General features: G+C 34.4%; 1 protein-coding gene across 1 annotated transcript; it reads left to right on the top strand.

Annotated features, from left to right (window-relative positions):
• The first annotated feature begins 685 nt into the window (after window positions 1–685).
• Pbp49 (proximal sequence element A Pbp49) lies at window positions 686–14,134 on the top strand. The gene is made up of 6 exons (XM_085945753.1): window positions 686–1,022; window positions 4,841–5,057; window positions 6,082–6,168; window positions 6,887–7,051; window positions 8,026–8,217; window positions 12,008–14,134. The coding sequence occupies exons 1-6, from the start codon at window positions 814–816 to the stop codon at window positions 12,311–12,313; spliced, it is 1,176 nt and encodes a 391-aa protein (XP_085801879.1). The 5' UTR covers window positions 686–813; the 3' UTR covers window positions 12,314–14,134.
• The last annotated feature ends 1,351 nt before the right edge of the window (window positions 14,135–15,485 follow it).

Below are 15,485 nucleotides of genomic sequence, written 5' to 3'. Positions count from 1 at the left end.
TGCAACCATATAAGATAGGATAAGTATATGCTCAGAATATCAGTCCTATGCGACATTTCTTTTACCACGGGAAAAAACTCGCCTATAAATCGTAGTCCTCAGTTCCCAATGAATACGACAAAATATTCATCAGAATCACCACCGCCTTGCGCTACAAAGAATTTTCCAGGGTTTTTGCAAGGCGGTTTCATAGGCACTGGCCGAATTCAAATTAACAATACCCGATGCGGGTAGAAGAATAGTTTTCAATAAGGCATATTCTCTCAGCCGGCACAATTTTCATTTGACTAGCATCAAGTAGAGTAGTTTGCGTGCCAAAGTCCTTAAGAAACCTCGATAGTAAATGCGAGGTATCCATAAAGGCATATAGGAAAAAAAATATAGTTATTCTGCTATTCGGAGCTGAGACAAATCCAACAAATCAAAGATTGTAAAAATCGGTCCAGCCGTTTTTGAGTTATAAATGGTGTAACTAACCCGACTTTTATATATAATATATAGATAAAAACTCAAGAGAGCACCATCTAACGGTTAGATTAGGGAATCCTTGGTCTAACCTCTTTGATAAACCCTCTTCTAAGTTTTGATTTTAGGTGGCTTCTTGGCAACATTGTAAACTCAAATCTCGTTTGTTTATGAAATGCATACTGATTACTGTTGTCCATAGACTAATATACTTTCTGTTGTCTATGGCTGTATCTTTCAAAAATTAGAAGACAACGAAAACAATGAAAACATCCGAAAACAAAGAAAACCTCCGTGTTTACATTGTAAAATAACTAAGCTTAGAAAGAGACTAAAACTTGCTTTACCATGTATAATGTGCACATGCCTGTTAAATTTGTAACATCTGAACTATTAGATACGGATACTTTTGCCAAAAATTACTTAGAATCGGCGATTTTACCCGAAAAGCCATATTGTGATGACGAATTTGATGAATCTCGTAAAACGGAAATCATAAACTTAATGGGCTGCGACCTGCCCGATAAAGAATATGACAAACTTGCCTTCGATTGTGGGTAAACGAAATGCATACAATTCAATCTTATTTCGCACTGACGCACATTTTGTACACGACAGTATACCTACTAATTCTTACTATTTGTCTTATAGCATGTCCTTCTATCACCATGAAATGGGTTAACTCAAGCAAGCAGCTTAGTTAGAAATTGGTATTTGTACATTACTGACACATCTTATATTGACATTTGGAAATTAACACAATATACCAATGGCTTAGAATACAATTTTCGGATGGTGCCGGTTAGTTTTTAAAATTCCATTAAACCCTGCCTAACCAGACCATAATCCAACAAAGATAGTGCACACTTTTTCAGCACCTAAAGCGTCAATTACATTGAGCTACTTTACGAGCTGTTTGTTGGCGAATTTAAAAGCGGGCGATTCAGCTACTGCGATTGTGATGATGACACACAAAACTTTCTATTCGCTGAGAAGCCACAAGCCAGCGACTATTTTGACAGAACGTAGTTCGTTTTTTTACCGGGAGGTTGCTACTTCGCTCTACTGCGCAGACGCAGTAGGACCACACGCCGACGTGTAGCGTGTAAAGTTGACCAGCTTTCAACTTTTCTCTGTAGATAGTTTACAATCTGCTTGTTAGCTTGTTCAATGATTACACTGGGCGACTTTACAGGCAGGTTGTAAATTCGCCAACAAACAGCTCGTAAAGTAGCTCAATGTAATTGACGAATAATACTTGTTTTTTGTTTTCGTTGAATTAAGAATACATAATATTACAGATGGTGATGGTTAGTTTTTTAAAATTCATTAAACACTGCCTAAGGCCCGTTTCAGACAAGTCACCGGTGTCGCGCTCGTATATCACAGGAGACCTTTGTATTTGAATAAAGTGGCCTTTGTATTATGTTTATGAGTCTACGCGTGTCCGGATACCTTTTCGTCGGCCGCTACATTCTCAAGCCGCCGATACACTTGTTTTTATTACCGCAGCCAGTTTTATGTTCTAATTTATAACGCGAAATTATGTGATGACTCATAAGCTCTGGGGCTTTCATCAACATAATTCAAAGGGCCCTTTATTCGAATACAAAGGCCTCCTATATTATATACGAGCGCGACACCGGTGTCCCGTCTGAAACAGGCCTAAATCAAACCATAATCGATAAAAAATATTCTTCTTCCTAGGTACCTATATAATATCTAAAATGATGTAAATGTATGAGTATTACCACTGAACCATATAAATTTTAGATATTTTATAGATAGAAGAATGTCGGTTATGGGGAATACAGCAGCAAACAAATTTTGAAAATAGCCGATATACTGAATTATTTGTTAGTTTGGGTTAGTTTAGACTAGGTTAAGTTAGGTTAGGTTAGGTTAACCCAGTGGTCGGCAAACTCATTAGTCAAGAGAGCCAAATATCAACAGTACAACGATTGCAATTTCTTTGAAGAGCCAAATTTCTTGAACTCAAAACTATATATTATGTAGGTACACTGATTATTAACTTAATAAACTTTAATTAAACTTTTAAGTCTTAATTCAACTATAGGTAGGTATAGGTAAATCATTCTACAGTGACACCATAGGCGATTCGCACGTGTATTGAATTGCTTGCGACAATGCCTGTTTCAATGCTAGCAAACAATACCACTACAACTGCAAGCCGCATTTGCCGTACCCATGGTGCCTCTGTAAAACGATTTACCTATACACTGAAAAAAACTTGATGTCTTACTTAATAATGATATTATTTATTGATAAATATTAAATTGTAAGTAAGGTATCCATAAAATTAAATCAATAAAGTGTATAAAAGTCTATAGGGATATAAATTACATCAATTCACTTTAAATTAACAATCGCCTTCTATCTTTAGTAGTTTGGGTAAGTCAGGATTGTATGTTGTTTTTAATTTTAGGCACGATTCCAGGTTTTCATCAATAAGACGACTTCTCAATTTACTCTTGATAAGGTTCATGCTTGCAAAAGATTGTTCGCATGAATATGTAGAACCGGAAAGGGAAAGAACAGCAAACGCTAGTTTTTTCAATTGATCATAACAATTATGAGTCAAGAATACTATTCCAGGTGTTAAAAATTATCATGTCTTCCTTCTTCAGGTCTTTCAAAGTAGACTATTGATGTGTTATGAACCATATTCATATTTGTTTTTCTCCTATATGTCCATATCAACACAGAGATGTTGAAATTTAGAGCTCCATAATTCTTAATTTTTTAAATCCAGCAATTGCATTTCAAAATTTCAAAGTTGCCAATGTCAACATTAAAGGGAGAAAAAAATAATTCTGTTACCCTAGCATTAATAGGTTTTTTTAACAAAGACTAACGTCGCTTTGCTGTTTCTGAATTCCTGAAACCTGTTGAGAAAAGCTTCCCTCATAATGAAAATTGTTGTTTTGAAATAACAAATGTCAATATCAGAATTATTTTCGTAGCGATGTTTCAGCAGGCTTTGAAAGTGAATCGAAGATTCTCTTTCGAAATCTTAAGCAAAAAGGGATAATTTGTTTTCGAATGAAATAACTTCTTCTAACATCGAAAAAAATGTGTTTTCTTCCCCCTGCAGTTTACGATTAAGCTGATTTAGATGAGACGTAACATCTTCCATGAAATATTTTTTTTGGATAAACCGATTGTCCGTTACCTATTTCTGGATAGTGAACACCCTTCTCAAGGAGAAATGCTTTAATTCTGTTAATAAGGAAGCAAAACGTTTTAAAACGTTTCCTTGTGATAACCAACGTACCCTGTTATGCAGCAGAAGATCTGCGTACTAAACTAACTAAAAATGATTAAGAGCTAACTTTGCAAATTTCTTTTGGAAGTGTCAATGATGCAATAGCAAAATGATGCAATGTGCTTATTTTTTTCGTTCAAAATGGTAACAAACCCTTTTCCTACACCGGTCATACTTTTCGCCCTACCTGTTTAAATTTAAATTGGCACTCAATTACAGCATTTGCAATATCCTCTCCACCTGTTTGACCTTTGAGTGGCAATAATCCTAAAAGTTCTTCTGTATTACCTGTAGATGAAATAAATCGTACGAATTTGTCCTGTATCATTTATGTCACAAAACTCGTCAATTTAAGATCTTCGATTTGCTGGTTGGTTATATTCGAAGACATTTTGACTGTTTTATCTTTCACTGTTTTAGTCCGTACGTGGTCATTTGTGGTAGAGCCACACTCAAGGGGCCAAAGAGCCACGTGTGGCTCGCGAGCCGTGGTTTGCCGACCACTGGGTTAACCTAACGAATAATCCAGTATATCGGCTATTTTCAAAATGTGTTTGCCGCTGTATTCCCCATAACCGAATTGTACCAAATATCTTCTATCGATTATGGTTTGGTCTAGGCAGGGTTTAATGAATTTAAAATAAAAGTAACCATCACCTGTAATAATATTATGTATTCTTAATTCAACGAAAACAAATAAGTATCACTGAAAAAGTGTCCATTATTTTTGTCGGATTGCTCATAGCATACCTAAACTATTATGGTTTGGTTAGGCAGGGTTTAATTGATTTTTGAAAACTAACTAACACCATCTGAAAATTATATGCATAGTTCAATGAAAACAAATGAGTATGACTGACAATGTTTGGTGTGCACTATTTACGTCAAGTCGTAACAGCCTACCTCCACCCTTCGCCACGTGGTGGGAGCGTGCACATTACTACAAATTACATTATTAAAAATATTTCTTTAGTTCTTTGGCACCTAAGGATAGATAGATTTGTCACCCTTGACTTATGACATAATTTCAACGTATTACTATAATTGAAAATGTTCTTTGTAATTCAATGGCTTTTTAATATTTTACAGTATAGGACAGCTGATGGACATTGACAGCAATTATATCTATTTAAGAGACAGTTCTATGACTGGTCCAACAAAAATGGGTTACAAACCTATGGAAATAACACCAGATGCCCTCAAATTAAAAACTGTTTCCAAATTGAAAGAGCGGATATCATTAATTTCAAAACGAAATTATACCACAAATTTAAAATACAAAAGTGATCTATGCCCAGATGAATGTGTAAGTAACTGTATGGAAGATTATCTTCTGTAAGAAGAATAGAATTTAATATAGAATATAGTAGTAAGTAATGAAAAATAACATTAAATCCATTTTCGAAAAAATTTATGTGTATGCTTTCATAATACCAAAAATATCGGTATATTGGATTTTTGAAACCGGTATTTTGGTATCTGATAAATAATTGAATACCAGTTTTAAAATACCGGTATTGCAATCCCTAATTTTGAGTAATGGCTGGTTAAAGTTTTGACTCACCCATACTGACTTGTAGAAAAGTGACAAAAGCATCGGCCCGACGAGGACAACTACATAGTAATTTTGTGGAACCGAAGAAAAATAATATACGAATATAATGGCTAACATAAGTCAAAACATGAAATTTTTGACTTATCCTACTATGGAACTGAGCCATCGATTTTCAACGTGTTTTTGGACCCAGAGTATGGACCTAATATGTTGACCAAGTGACTTACGTCCATTTCTCGTAAAAACAAAATCTGTTAAATCAATTTACACTGGAGGCCCATATATGATCCTCTTAGGATTGAACATGGTGAAGTATAATCATCAATGTAGAAATACATAACGACCTTCGTCACAAAATCTTTTTGAGGATGATCAATAATTTCAGTAGGTACCTACCTATAATCTTCTCATGGAATATTTTATTCACAAAATAATAAATACGTATTTCGTTGGTTTTGGTTAAGGTTGCAACACACCATAGAACAGATTAATAAATATAATTGCGCTATACCCCGATACACTAGGTATATTGTTATTGCAGGGTTTTGAATGTGTGAGTGTCCTACGATAATGAACCACACATTATAGACATGCCATAGTGTGTGTCAAAACAGCACCGTCAGAATGCAAGCGTTGAATAGGCGGCATTTGGTTTTAACCGAGTAGAGTTGTAAGTCCCAGACTTTTATACCAAATTAATACTGTGTCCAGAGAATCTGATACAATGATTATTATTGTGTTGGTATTTATTTTATTGTTTTTATTTCTTTTTTAGTTTGAAAAACCAGATACACCACAAGACTTACATCCGGGACATGAACTGCTTATCAGGATTAGAATCTACCACCCCTTTGAATACAAGGTAATTTTTCTATAGTTAAATTATTTGGATTTCATTACGATTGTCATTTGTTTGGTTATATTCATTTTATTGTCTAAAGGCTGTCTTTTGGTGGTTTCCAAGCGAAAAATAGTTAACACAAGAAGTTGTAGCAAACCGTTTTTTCACATTATTTATGTACCCACCTATACTTAAATTTATTTGATTGGATATTTTTGTCAGTGCTGGGAAGATATTTTCTAAACGTATGTTGTAAAATACGAAAATAATTCAATATGGAATAATGAAAGCGCTCAATATAGAGACAGCCTCTGATGAGACTCCTCGCCTTTGAGGCAGCTGGAATGTCGTTGACTAGCCAGATGAGGCGCACGTCACTATGAGTATAATATACCTACCAGTGGTGAAGGGTGACTTTTGGAAAGAGGTAGGCTGTGGAGAAAGCACACTTGTCAGATATATTTACGGGAAATATGAAGATAATCCGACATTACTACTGATGAATAGGTACACTAAATCAATGAAATTTCAAAAGCTCACTGATGGTATAAAATTGAGCAAATAGTTTGAATTATGTATTTTCCTAAACATTTATAAACACAAGATACACTCAAAATATATTGTCATCTTTGAAAAAATCCTTTGATTTATTTGATTTACAAGATACACTGACGAAATTCTCATAAGATAGTTTATTCAATTAATGTAAATAAACTGTATGTCGCATTATTTCCCACAGAATGGCATAAAATCAAGAAGAAACCCAGCATTCCACCAAGATCTCATCGTGTTAGGCTCGCAAACACTGGAACTCCTCAGGGACAAAATCATCTGCCCGAATGATCTCGGCCTAAAATATGATATGAGTGAAAATCCAGACAATGAATTCAGCATCTTTTCCAAGGTATGCAGTAGAGGTATCAAGATTTAAGATATGTTGATCCAAACACAAGCAAAGCATTCATAACGATTACTGGCATAAACCTAAGGCCGGCAGGTCTATTCTTAAAGGTTATCGCTTTAGCACGTTTCCGTTATTTTCATCGGTCCAAATTAACATGGAAGGCATTCCATACACAAAACAATAATTATTTATTGGCTGCAATCTCCAATTCGTATTATGGCGAAAATTTTGGTTGGTAGACTGTCGTTGACTGTGTTTGGTAGTAGTTGTCGGTCAAATTCGGATATATTCTTGCTACCAGTTAGGGCCGAACCCAAGCAGATAAGACTGCAAGCAGATAAAACCGAACCAGCGCCACCTAATCGGTAATGAGCCGAACACAAAAATTTTATATTGACATGTTAGACATAATATAACCTACAATTTTATTAGTCATGTCATTACGATTGCAGTAAGACAAATATTATGTTACTACTAGCCACTCTATATTTGACAGCTCGCGGGGAACTATAAATTAAGACGGCGGCCATGACGTAATCATATTTCAAAACAGTCGGATTTGCATCTCAATTTTAATTAGATTGATTAAGTTAAATAATTAATACAATTATAATTAAGTGATATGTTAGAATCGGCCTGCTGATGCATAGAATGTTAATGTTGTGTAAATCTAACTATCGATGAATGCTATGCTATTTTTAAAATTCCGATTTTTTGAAGATTATTTTAATTAACTTAATTACAATAGTAATATTATAAAAAATTCCTAATGGAAACCTGTGAGACGGCTTATGCGTTACACTGGATGTTGCATGAATGTTTACATACATATATTATTCGGGATGTTTATATAGCGCCTAGAGATTCCTTGGTTGTACAAGTGTTTCTGTTATGCATCTTAATCAAATGATAAATTAATGATGAATTTTAATCTGTTTTTAATAAATATAATAATTTCATTACGTTTGTTGCAGGATATCCTAAAATCTGGGTTTTTATACATTGAAGATACATTCTATAACGATCGTAGAGATGTGAACAATATAGATTACAGTCATACTATAACAGAATGGGCTAGCAAGAGACCTGACATTGGTCCTTTTAAAACTGATATAATGGAGACGACACGATTTAATGCATTAAAATTCCGGCTGGGATATCCGCAGGTATGGAATTGTTATATGCTCGTTAACCTGATCTGTGCCGGAAGGTTTTGTATGGCGGCAAGTGAGAGGCCGCGAATTTTTTAGCATAAATGAAATGCATATTGAAAGGCAAACCATCAACTGATATGCCCATATTGTCAATAGCAGAGACAATAATATGCACCTTGTACTTTATCTTCATTCAAATCATTTGCACCATGACAATATATTTAGTTTACTTAAAATTAACCCACAACTATTATAAAATAACTGTAACCATGATAATCATTTTTGCCACGTGTGAGTTGCTGAATATCGTGCTCCAATTACAAAGTATGATATCATATTGGTCCGAGTGGACAGCAATTGAGCCCATATCCGGAAAACGAGCATTAGTAAACAAAACACTTTATTGGATAAACCACCATGCTTATAATAAAATATACGGTAACAAATTTAATGCTGTTTTTCCATATAACGTAAAATAATCGTACAAATCTGATTTTGATGGTAACGTCATCCTTTATCCTTTACCCTAAGTTTTTAAGTGAGTCACTTGAAGTGATGTCTTCATCAGGAGGTCCATTTCCAACATATATTGAGATAAATTCCAATATATTTTTTAACCAATCAGCACTTTGTTGGCTTCATAAAAGGCAAATAAGACAAAATGTCTTCCATTTACTTTGCATCATCCCGTTGGATTTTATTTGCCAAAACTTGGAATATAAATTATTTTGTTCAACGGCTGAAAAAAATGTAATGCACAACTTCTGACAGCACTTACCCACATACATCAAAGTATATTTTCTTGATAATCTTTCCCAAAGTGTGGTACGTGTACCCCCTGGGGTACGGGAAGAGTTTGGTGGGGGTACGCGCTGCACTGGGTTTTGGCTGCGCCTGGTGCAAAAAGCATTAATACGACATCAATAGAACATTGATGCTAGAAGATTTATCGCATGCGGAAGAAGAGCAATTGTTGGAATTAGCTTCAGACGGATTCTTGAAAAATAAATATAAGGAGTGTACTTCAACATCATTCTGGTTGCAAATGCAACATGTGTATCCAGTTTTAACAGAGAAAGTCCCGAAATACATCTTGCCTTTTCCAACTTTATATCTATGTGAAGTTGCTTTTTCAGCATTTGTAGACATTAAGTCAAAAAAAGGAACAGACTTTTGGATGTGGAACCGCATCTCGGATTAAAATTAACAACAACGGAACCAAATTATGATAATCTGTCTCAACATAAACAATTTCATCCTTCTCATTAATTATACAGTACTCTCTCAGTAATGCCACCCCAAAAGTGTCCAATTAGTGAAAACGGCGGATTATAGTGCATAAACACAAAATATTGTAAAAGTTAAGACAGGTATTTCGTAAAAATAGTTTTTATTGAGAAATATGTACTAGGAACTTACGGTTTTTTTATGATCAAAATCAATCATGTATTAAATTATATGTATGTAACCACCTGTTCAGTGTTATTTGTTTTTTTTCTGAATATTGGAAGACTGTGACATCTCGTAATTTATGCAACATGATGAATGTGTGGACGGTAACATTATTATCCTCTGCCCATTTAATGGTAACGCGTCAGTCCCAGCTAGTGCATTTCTGATTTGACTGTATGAGCTTGCGGTCGGTTAACATTATAATTATGGCCTTCATCCTCAGATCCAAGCCTCTCGATGTATTTATGAGCTCGTCTTCAGTCGGAAGTGGTGCATACTCCTCAGACTTTTCTGCTATCCATTCTTGTAAAACATTTTGCATTAGCTCTGAGTTTTCAGTCGCCCTCTGAATCAATTCTTCTAATAGTACTAAGTCTTCCAGTTCCCAGTTTTCATCATCTTGTTTCATTGAGGGCCATAGCTTTTTTCACGGTTAAATTATTGCTGGCCCCGGTAAGTTGTTCCATGTCTCGTCGACGGCGGACAGCTGATATAGGCACGCGGCGGACTACTTAATTTTACATACGAATACCGACGAATTATTATAGAGCTTGATTTTGTGATATTAACTAGTAAAAATAACGGCGGATTATAGTAGATGTCGGATAATCGAGCGGCGGATTACTGAGAGAGTACTGTTTTGAATGTTATTTATAATATAAATTTTATTTATATTTTATTATGAATGAATTTAATTTTTTTATGTAGGTAGTAAAAAAGGAAAAAATAATTATATTTTGATTGTAAAGTATGTGCAATTTTTTTTGATGAGGGGTAGTTAGTGTTACGAAAATTATTTAAGGGGTACACAGATGTCGACAGTTTGGGAAACTAACATAGACTAATATACATCTTTCCTTTAAAAGTTTTATAATTTTGACATAATAATTAGTTTTTAGTATGTAGTAGTAGTAGTTTCGTTGTATGCCGTGTAATTTAAACCGATTTACCAAAAAACAGGGTTATCGTGATAACGCTTGTTTTCCAGATATGGGCTCAATTACAGATATGAATTATGGCTTTGTTATATTTTACTCTACAGCATCGAAATAATTTTTAGTACCAAATTTAGCAATGTCGTATGTAACGTGCCTGCAAAAAACTAAAAACAATAAAATTGATTATTTTATTATTTTAAAATGGTAATACTTAAATTAAATAAAATATTGGTATGTAGGTATGTTGAAATATTTTGACTCTTGTGTAGTTCAGTCAAAATCAGTTTACTCTTCAATCTGGTTAAGGCAGTGGTCGGCAAACAGCGGCTCGCGAGCCACATGCGGCTCTTTGGCTTCTTGAGTGCGGCTCTGCCACAAATGTTCTCTGCCGTATTTGACATGGCTACAAAGAAGAAACAAAGAAAATGGAAGAGGATAACCGTAAATGTAAAGTTGAATGGACCGAGACTTTCGCGTTTATTCAAAATTTAAATGGCTTTCCGACCTGTATTAGGATGTGTCGAGAAAAATTGGCGCATTCAGATTTAGAGAGACACTACAACTAAACACGCGTCATTTCGCACTAAATATTCTGTCGATGATGCAAGGTAGAAAGCAATTGAGGAGAAGAGTTCAGAAAAATGAAGTTTTGTATTTGATTAGGTACTGAATACAATCTTTCAATAATTTTAATATTGCAAGTTTTGTGGTTAGTAAAAAGATTTCCATGAGAGGAAATCAAGAGTAAATTGAGAAATCGATTGATTGATGAGAACCTGGCATCCTGCTTAAAATTAAAAACAACATACGAACCTGACTCACCCAAACTTTCCAAGGAGATGCAAAGGGATTTACATTGAGTGTTTGTCAGTCATTGTCATGATTCAATTTTATGGATACCTAACTTATAATTTAATTTTTATTGATAAATAAGATCATTATTACGTATGATATTCAGTTTTATTCAGTGTACCTACGTATAGTTTAATTAAGACTTAAAACTTTAACTAAAGTTTATTAAGTAAATAAACAGTATACCTACTACCTACGTATATAATTTAAGTTTAAGAAATTTGGCTCTCAAAAGAAATCTCAATCGTTGTACTGTTGATATTTGGCTCTATTGACTAATGAGTTTGCCGACCACTGGGTTAAGGGAAGTCAGTATGGAAGTAAAAATAATTTTGCTACAACATTTCTCGAAAATTAATATTTCATGATCCTGTGTGTTGACTTAACACGAAATGTCGTTTATTTATAATAGAGAAAATTATTAATTCACGAATGCTAGTGATAAGCTAATAATGTTAAAGCTATTTTCTATTAATTAAGCTACAGAGAAAATCAGTCCTTGCTTCAGTATAAATATTTTACTTATCATTGGATGATCATATTGTTCTGATTGTTTTCAGGTGTACCAACATCAAGGAAGTTGCGAACATGTATTTGTCTTTTCGGACGTAGAAATCTTGCAACCTTCGGATTGCTGTTACAAGTCTCGCTATCCTTTGTACAAGGCAGTCGCCCAAAGAAAGGCTCGCTCTTGCATTATATGCGGAAAGTTTATTGCCAAATGGCTTGTGACACAAAGCAACAGGGTGCCACACGATCCCGCATTCTTTTGTGATATCTGTTTTCGTTCTTACAATTACATTGACAATAAAAAAATTGGATCTTTTGAAGCTTACCCGTACTATGACAGAATGAATGTAGTGTAATTTTTTTTTTTCATATTTTATAAAGTATGCTCATTTATACAATAAATGTTCCAAAAAGGGGTTCTCAAGGTTTCTGTTTTAAATGAAACATTTTGTATTGCCCTTGCTCCTTAACCTTGCTTTGGAGTTAACGGTAAGGGAGGCTCTCAAAACAGAGGTCAGAATATAATATCGAGGGTATACTGACAGAAAGCATTAACTCATTAAAACAAGTTCTGAGATAATCGCAAAAAGGACTTTAATTTTTTTTTCAAAGCGTTCTCCCACGTAGAATTTTTTTTGATTTAAAAACATTTTTTCTACATTATAAAGACTAACCTTTATGGCAAACACAATATACGACATGTTACAAGTCCTGTATTTTGTATACGCAGAACGCATTAGGTCATTATCATACTTTCTATCAGAATAAAAAAATATCAATATGATTTAATAATGTTTCTATTTTCTCACCATTATATCCTATGCCTTTGTGCGTTTTACCAGGACGTAGAGCGTAAAATTGTATACATTTTGGCATTTAAAACAGAAAAACAGCAAAAACTGAAATAATGCGTTCTGTCAGTATACCCTCGATATTTAGGTATATTTAAGACTGCGTTTCTTAGAAATGAAAAACTGTGCTTGGTAAGTATTTTTACAACTCTCGAAAAAGCTGTGTAGTGGATAAAGTGAATGTTCAGAATACTATAACTAAATAGACGGCCCTGTCTCACAAGTTATAACATACTGTAACGTCAAAAACTGAACTCAGTATCAAGTAAACTCAAAATTTTTGTGTCTTGGTGGCATTTTTCTTCTTAGCTTCGGTGCTCGACCTCTTTCTGGCTTTGTCTGGATCCAAAAAATCCACTTCTACATCCATTTTATGTTATAATTGTTTAGAAATTAAGGAAAATGATAGGTGCCATCGTTCACCTTTAGCTTGAAAGTAGAAGAATGGCGGCCATGACAGGGCGCTAGCTTGTCAGTGATTGGCTCGTAGGGACTTTATGGGCTTAGATAAAATACGCTTGTGGACTTAAGGTGGTTTGAAAAAATATTGATCTTTCGAAACGTGATTTCATACGTAAACAGTGGACTTCTGGGGGTTTGCAGTATACCATAATGTGCAGATTTGCACACTCTATTAAACGTATATCAAAAGTATTTTTTTTCAATATGTGGACTTTACGGCGTTTGATATCCATCAACACAATTGTAAGCTTGTTTTCAGATACATATTTATTAATTAATACAGTTGAAATTGTAAATTATCGAAAAAATGTCTGAAATTGCAAGTTTCATATTTTTCCGCTAAGTGCCTCTGCTAGTATAAGCATCCCCCTTAAATGAGTATATTTTAATTTCATGACTACCTTTTGAAAATTTAAAAATTCTCTACGAATGAAATACTCTTGCAGTATAGGAATATTTTTTCTTGGACTAATTTCCAGTCTTGGAACTCATCGTGATTCATCTCAATCACGTTGTATGGTTTAGGAGTGTGCCGAAACATTTTACATAACTGTGTACCACTCGGGGACCCCAAACCATAGTTCTACGCAAGTTCCATTCTATGGTTGTGTGTACTGAATCCACAGGCATGTATGTATGACCTGGGATGAGGAAGTTGGTAGTAATTTTTTTAAGCGGACAGCTCTGCAATGTGTAATGAACCATGGACATCATTTGATGGTTGTTTTTTTTTTGCTGTTAGTAATAGGTAACAGTGCTTCGTGATTTTTATGTATTTTAGAATTTCATGTACCTGTATTAAAAAACCATAATACAATGGCACTATGTACACACAATTTCTTTAAAAGAATAAATATTTTTATTAAAAAAAATTATTGGTTCTTTTTCTTAATACCAGATTGACACCTCTTTTGTGGAGTAGGCCGGAACCAGATTCTGACATCCTACTAACTTGGATAGACTTAAATTTAGTTAATAATTCAAGATTTATTTTATTCTAGGTGTAAATTTAATGAATTATGCGTTCTATGTAAATTTCAACACTTAAAATTTATTGGTAAGGGTTATTGCCGACTCAAGTAGAAAGCCGATACATTCACAACAACTGGTCTTACTTTTTCCGCCCCTCCCGTTGTTGTCTATGGATGACCTGCCATTGTTCTAATACTGACGCGTCTGTCGTGTTCACACAGGGTATGGTTTGATTTGGATAGATGAGTTACATGATAAATAATACACTAGCATTAACACACCTTCTACAAATGTAATGCATATATCAATGCTACATATTTTTTGGAAATCGATATTAGTTACCACTGGTTTTTGTGTGAAGGACAAAGCTGATGATGATGAAATTCAATTTGAAACGAGAAAGGGCGAATCAATATGTCAAGCAATCTGGTATCTGATTTTTACAGCTGAGAAGTGGACCACTCGTTGCTTGTGCAAAAAGTTATGCTCAGGCTCTATTAATCTAAAGATGGCGGTGTAAGGGTTCATCCATATACTTATGATGGCAACAGGGCCGTAGCAAGGTCTTTTGTTGCCCAGGGCAAGGTAGACTTTGCACCCCCACAACCCCACCAAAACAAAGACCTTGCTATGGCCCTCAGACATAACACAGTCAAGATCACCATGGTCTGGCCAGTGGTTTTATTAAAAACTTTTTAACAAGAAGCAATTCATAATTATTTATTTATTCATTTAAATCATTTCAACTAAATATATGGAATTATAATTTTCATGAAGCAAATTAATTAATTAATACGCTCATAGCTCAGTGTTTCGGTTATGGCGTTCTTTCTCTATGAAGATAATTGCTAAGCCAGATAAACGCTCTTGCCCATTGGAGGAATGAATATAAATTTATATAATATTTAACTTGCTAAACTTCGTTCACATGAAGCGTCAGTAACTGGTATGGTAAAAAGATTCGAAGAACGATTTCACAATTTGGGTGAGCATCTTGAAGACAGTATGTATAGATTAATTGTAAAGGTTCCATCTGGGATGCGGTGGTTAAATCTGACAAGTGAATTTGCTTGATATTTAAAGCTCGCTATTCGCTGGCAAATTAAATTTTATCCAAATCATATTGGTATAATTATGTTGGACAGATTCATTACACATGTTTGTAATTGTTCGTTTTTTAAGGCTTCAGCGAGGAACCAGTCAAAAAATTTAAATTAATAGAGACTTCATACAGCTTTTCAAA

This window comes from Rhyacophila brunnea, unplaced genomic scaffold, assembly GCF_057557595.1.
Source record: "Rhyacophila brunnea isolate RB1 unplaced genomic scaffold, BYU_Rbru_1.0 scaffold_19, whole genome shotgun sequence".
Lineage (NCBI taxonomy): Eukaryota > Metazoa > Arthropoda > Insecta > Trichoptera > Rhyacophilidae > Rhyacophila > Rhyacophila brunnea.
The sequence above is the reverse complement of the archived record's forward strand: the minus strand, read 5'-3'. Positions and strand labels throughout refer to the sequence as shown.

Coding starts and splice junctions, on each gene's coding strand:
- Pbp49 (XM_085945753.1), top strand. CDS start 814: ATGTATAATGTGCACATGCCTGTTAAATTTGTAACATCTGAACTATTA. Junction 5,058..6,081: donor ATCTATGCCCAGATGAATGT/GTAAGTAACTGT, acceptor TTTCTTTTTTAG/TTTGAAAAACCAGATACACC. Junction 8,218..12,007: donor TCCGGCTGGGATATCCGCAG/GTATGGAATTGT, acceptor GATTGTTTTCAG/GTGTACCAACATCAAGGAAG.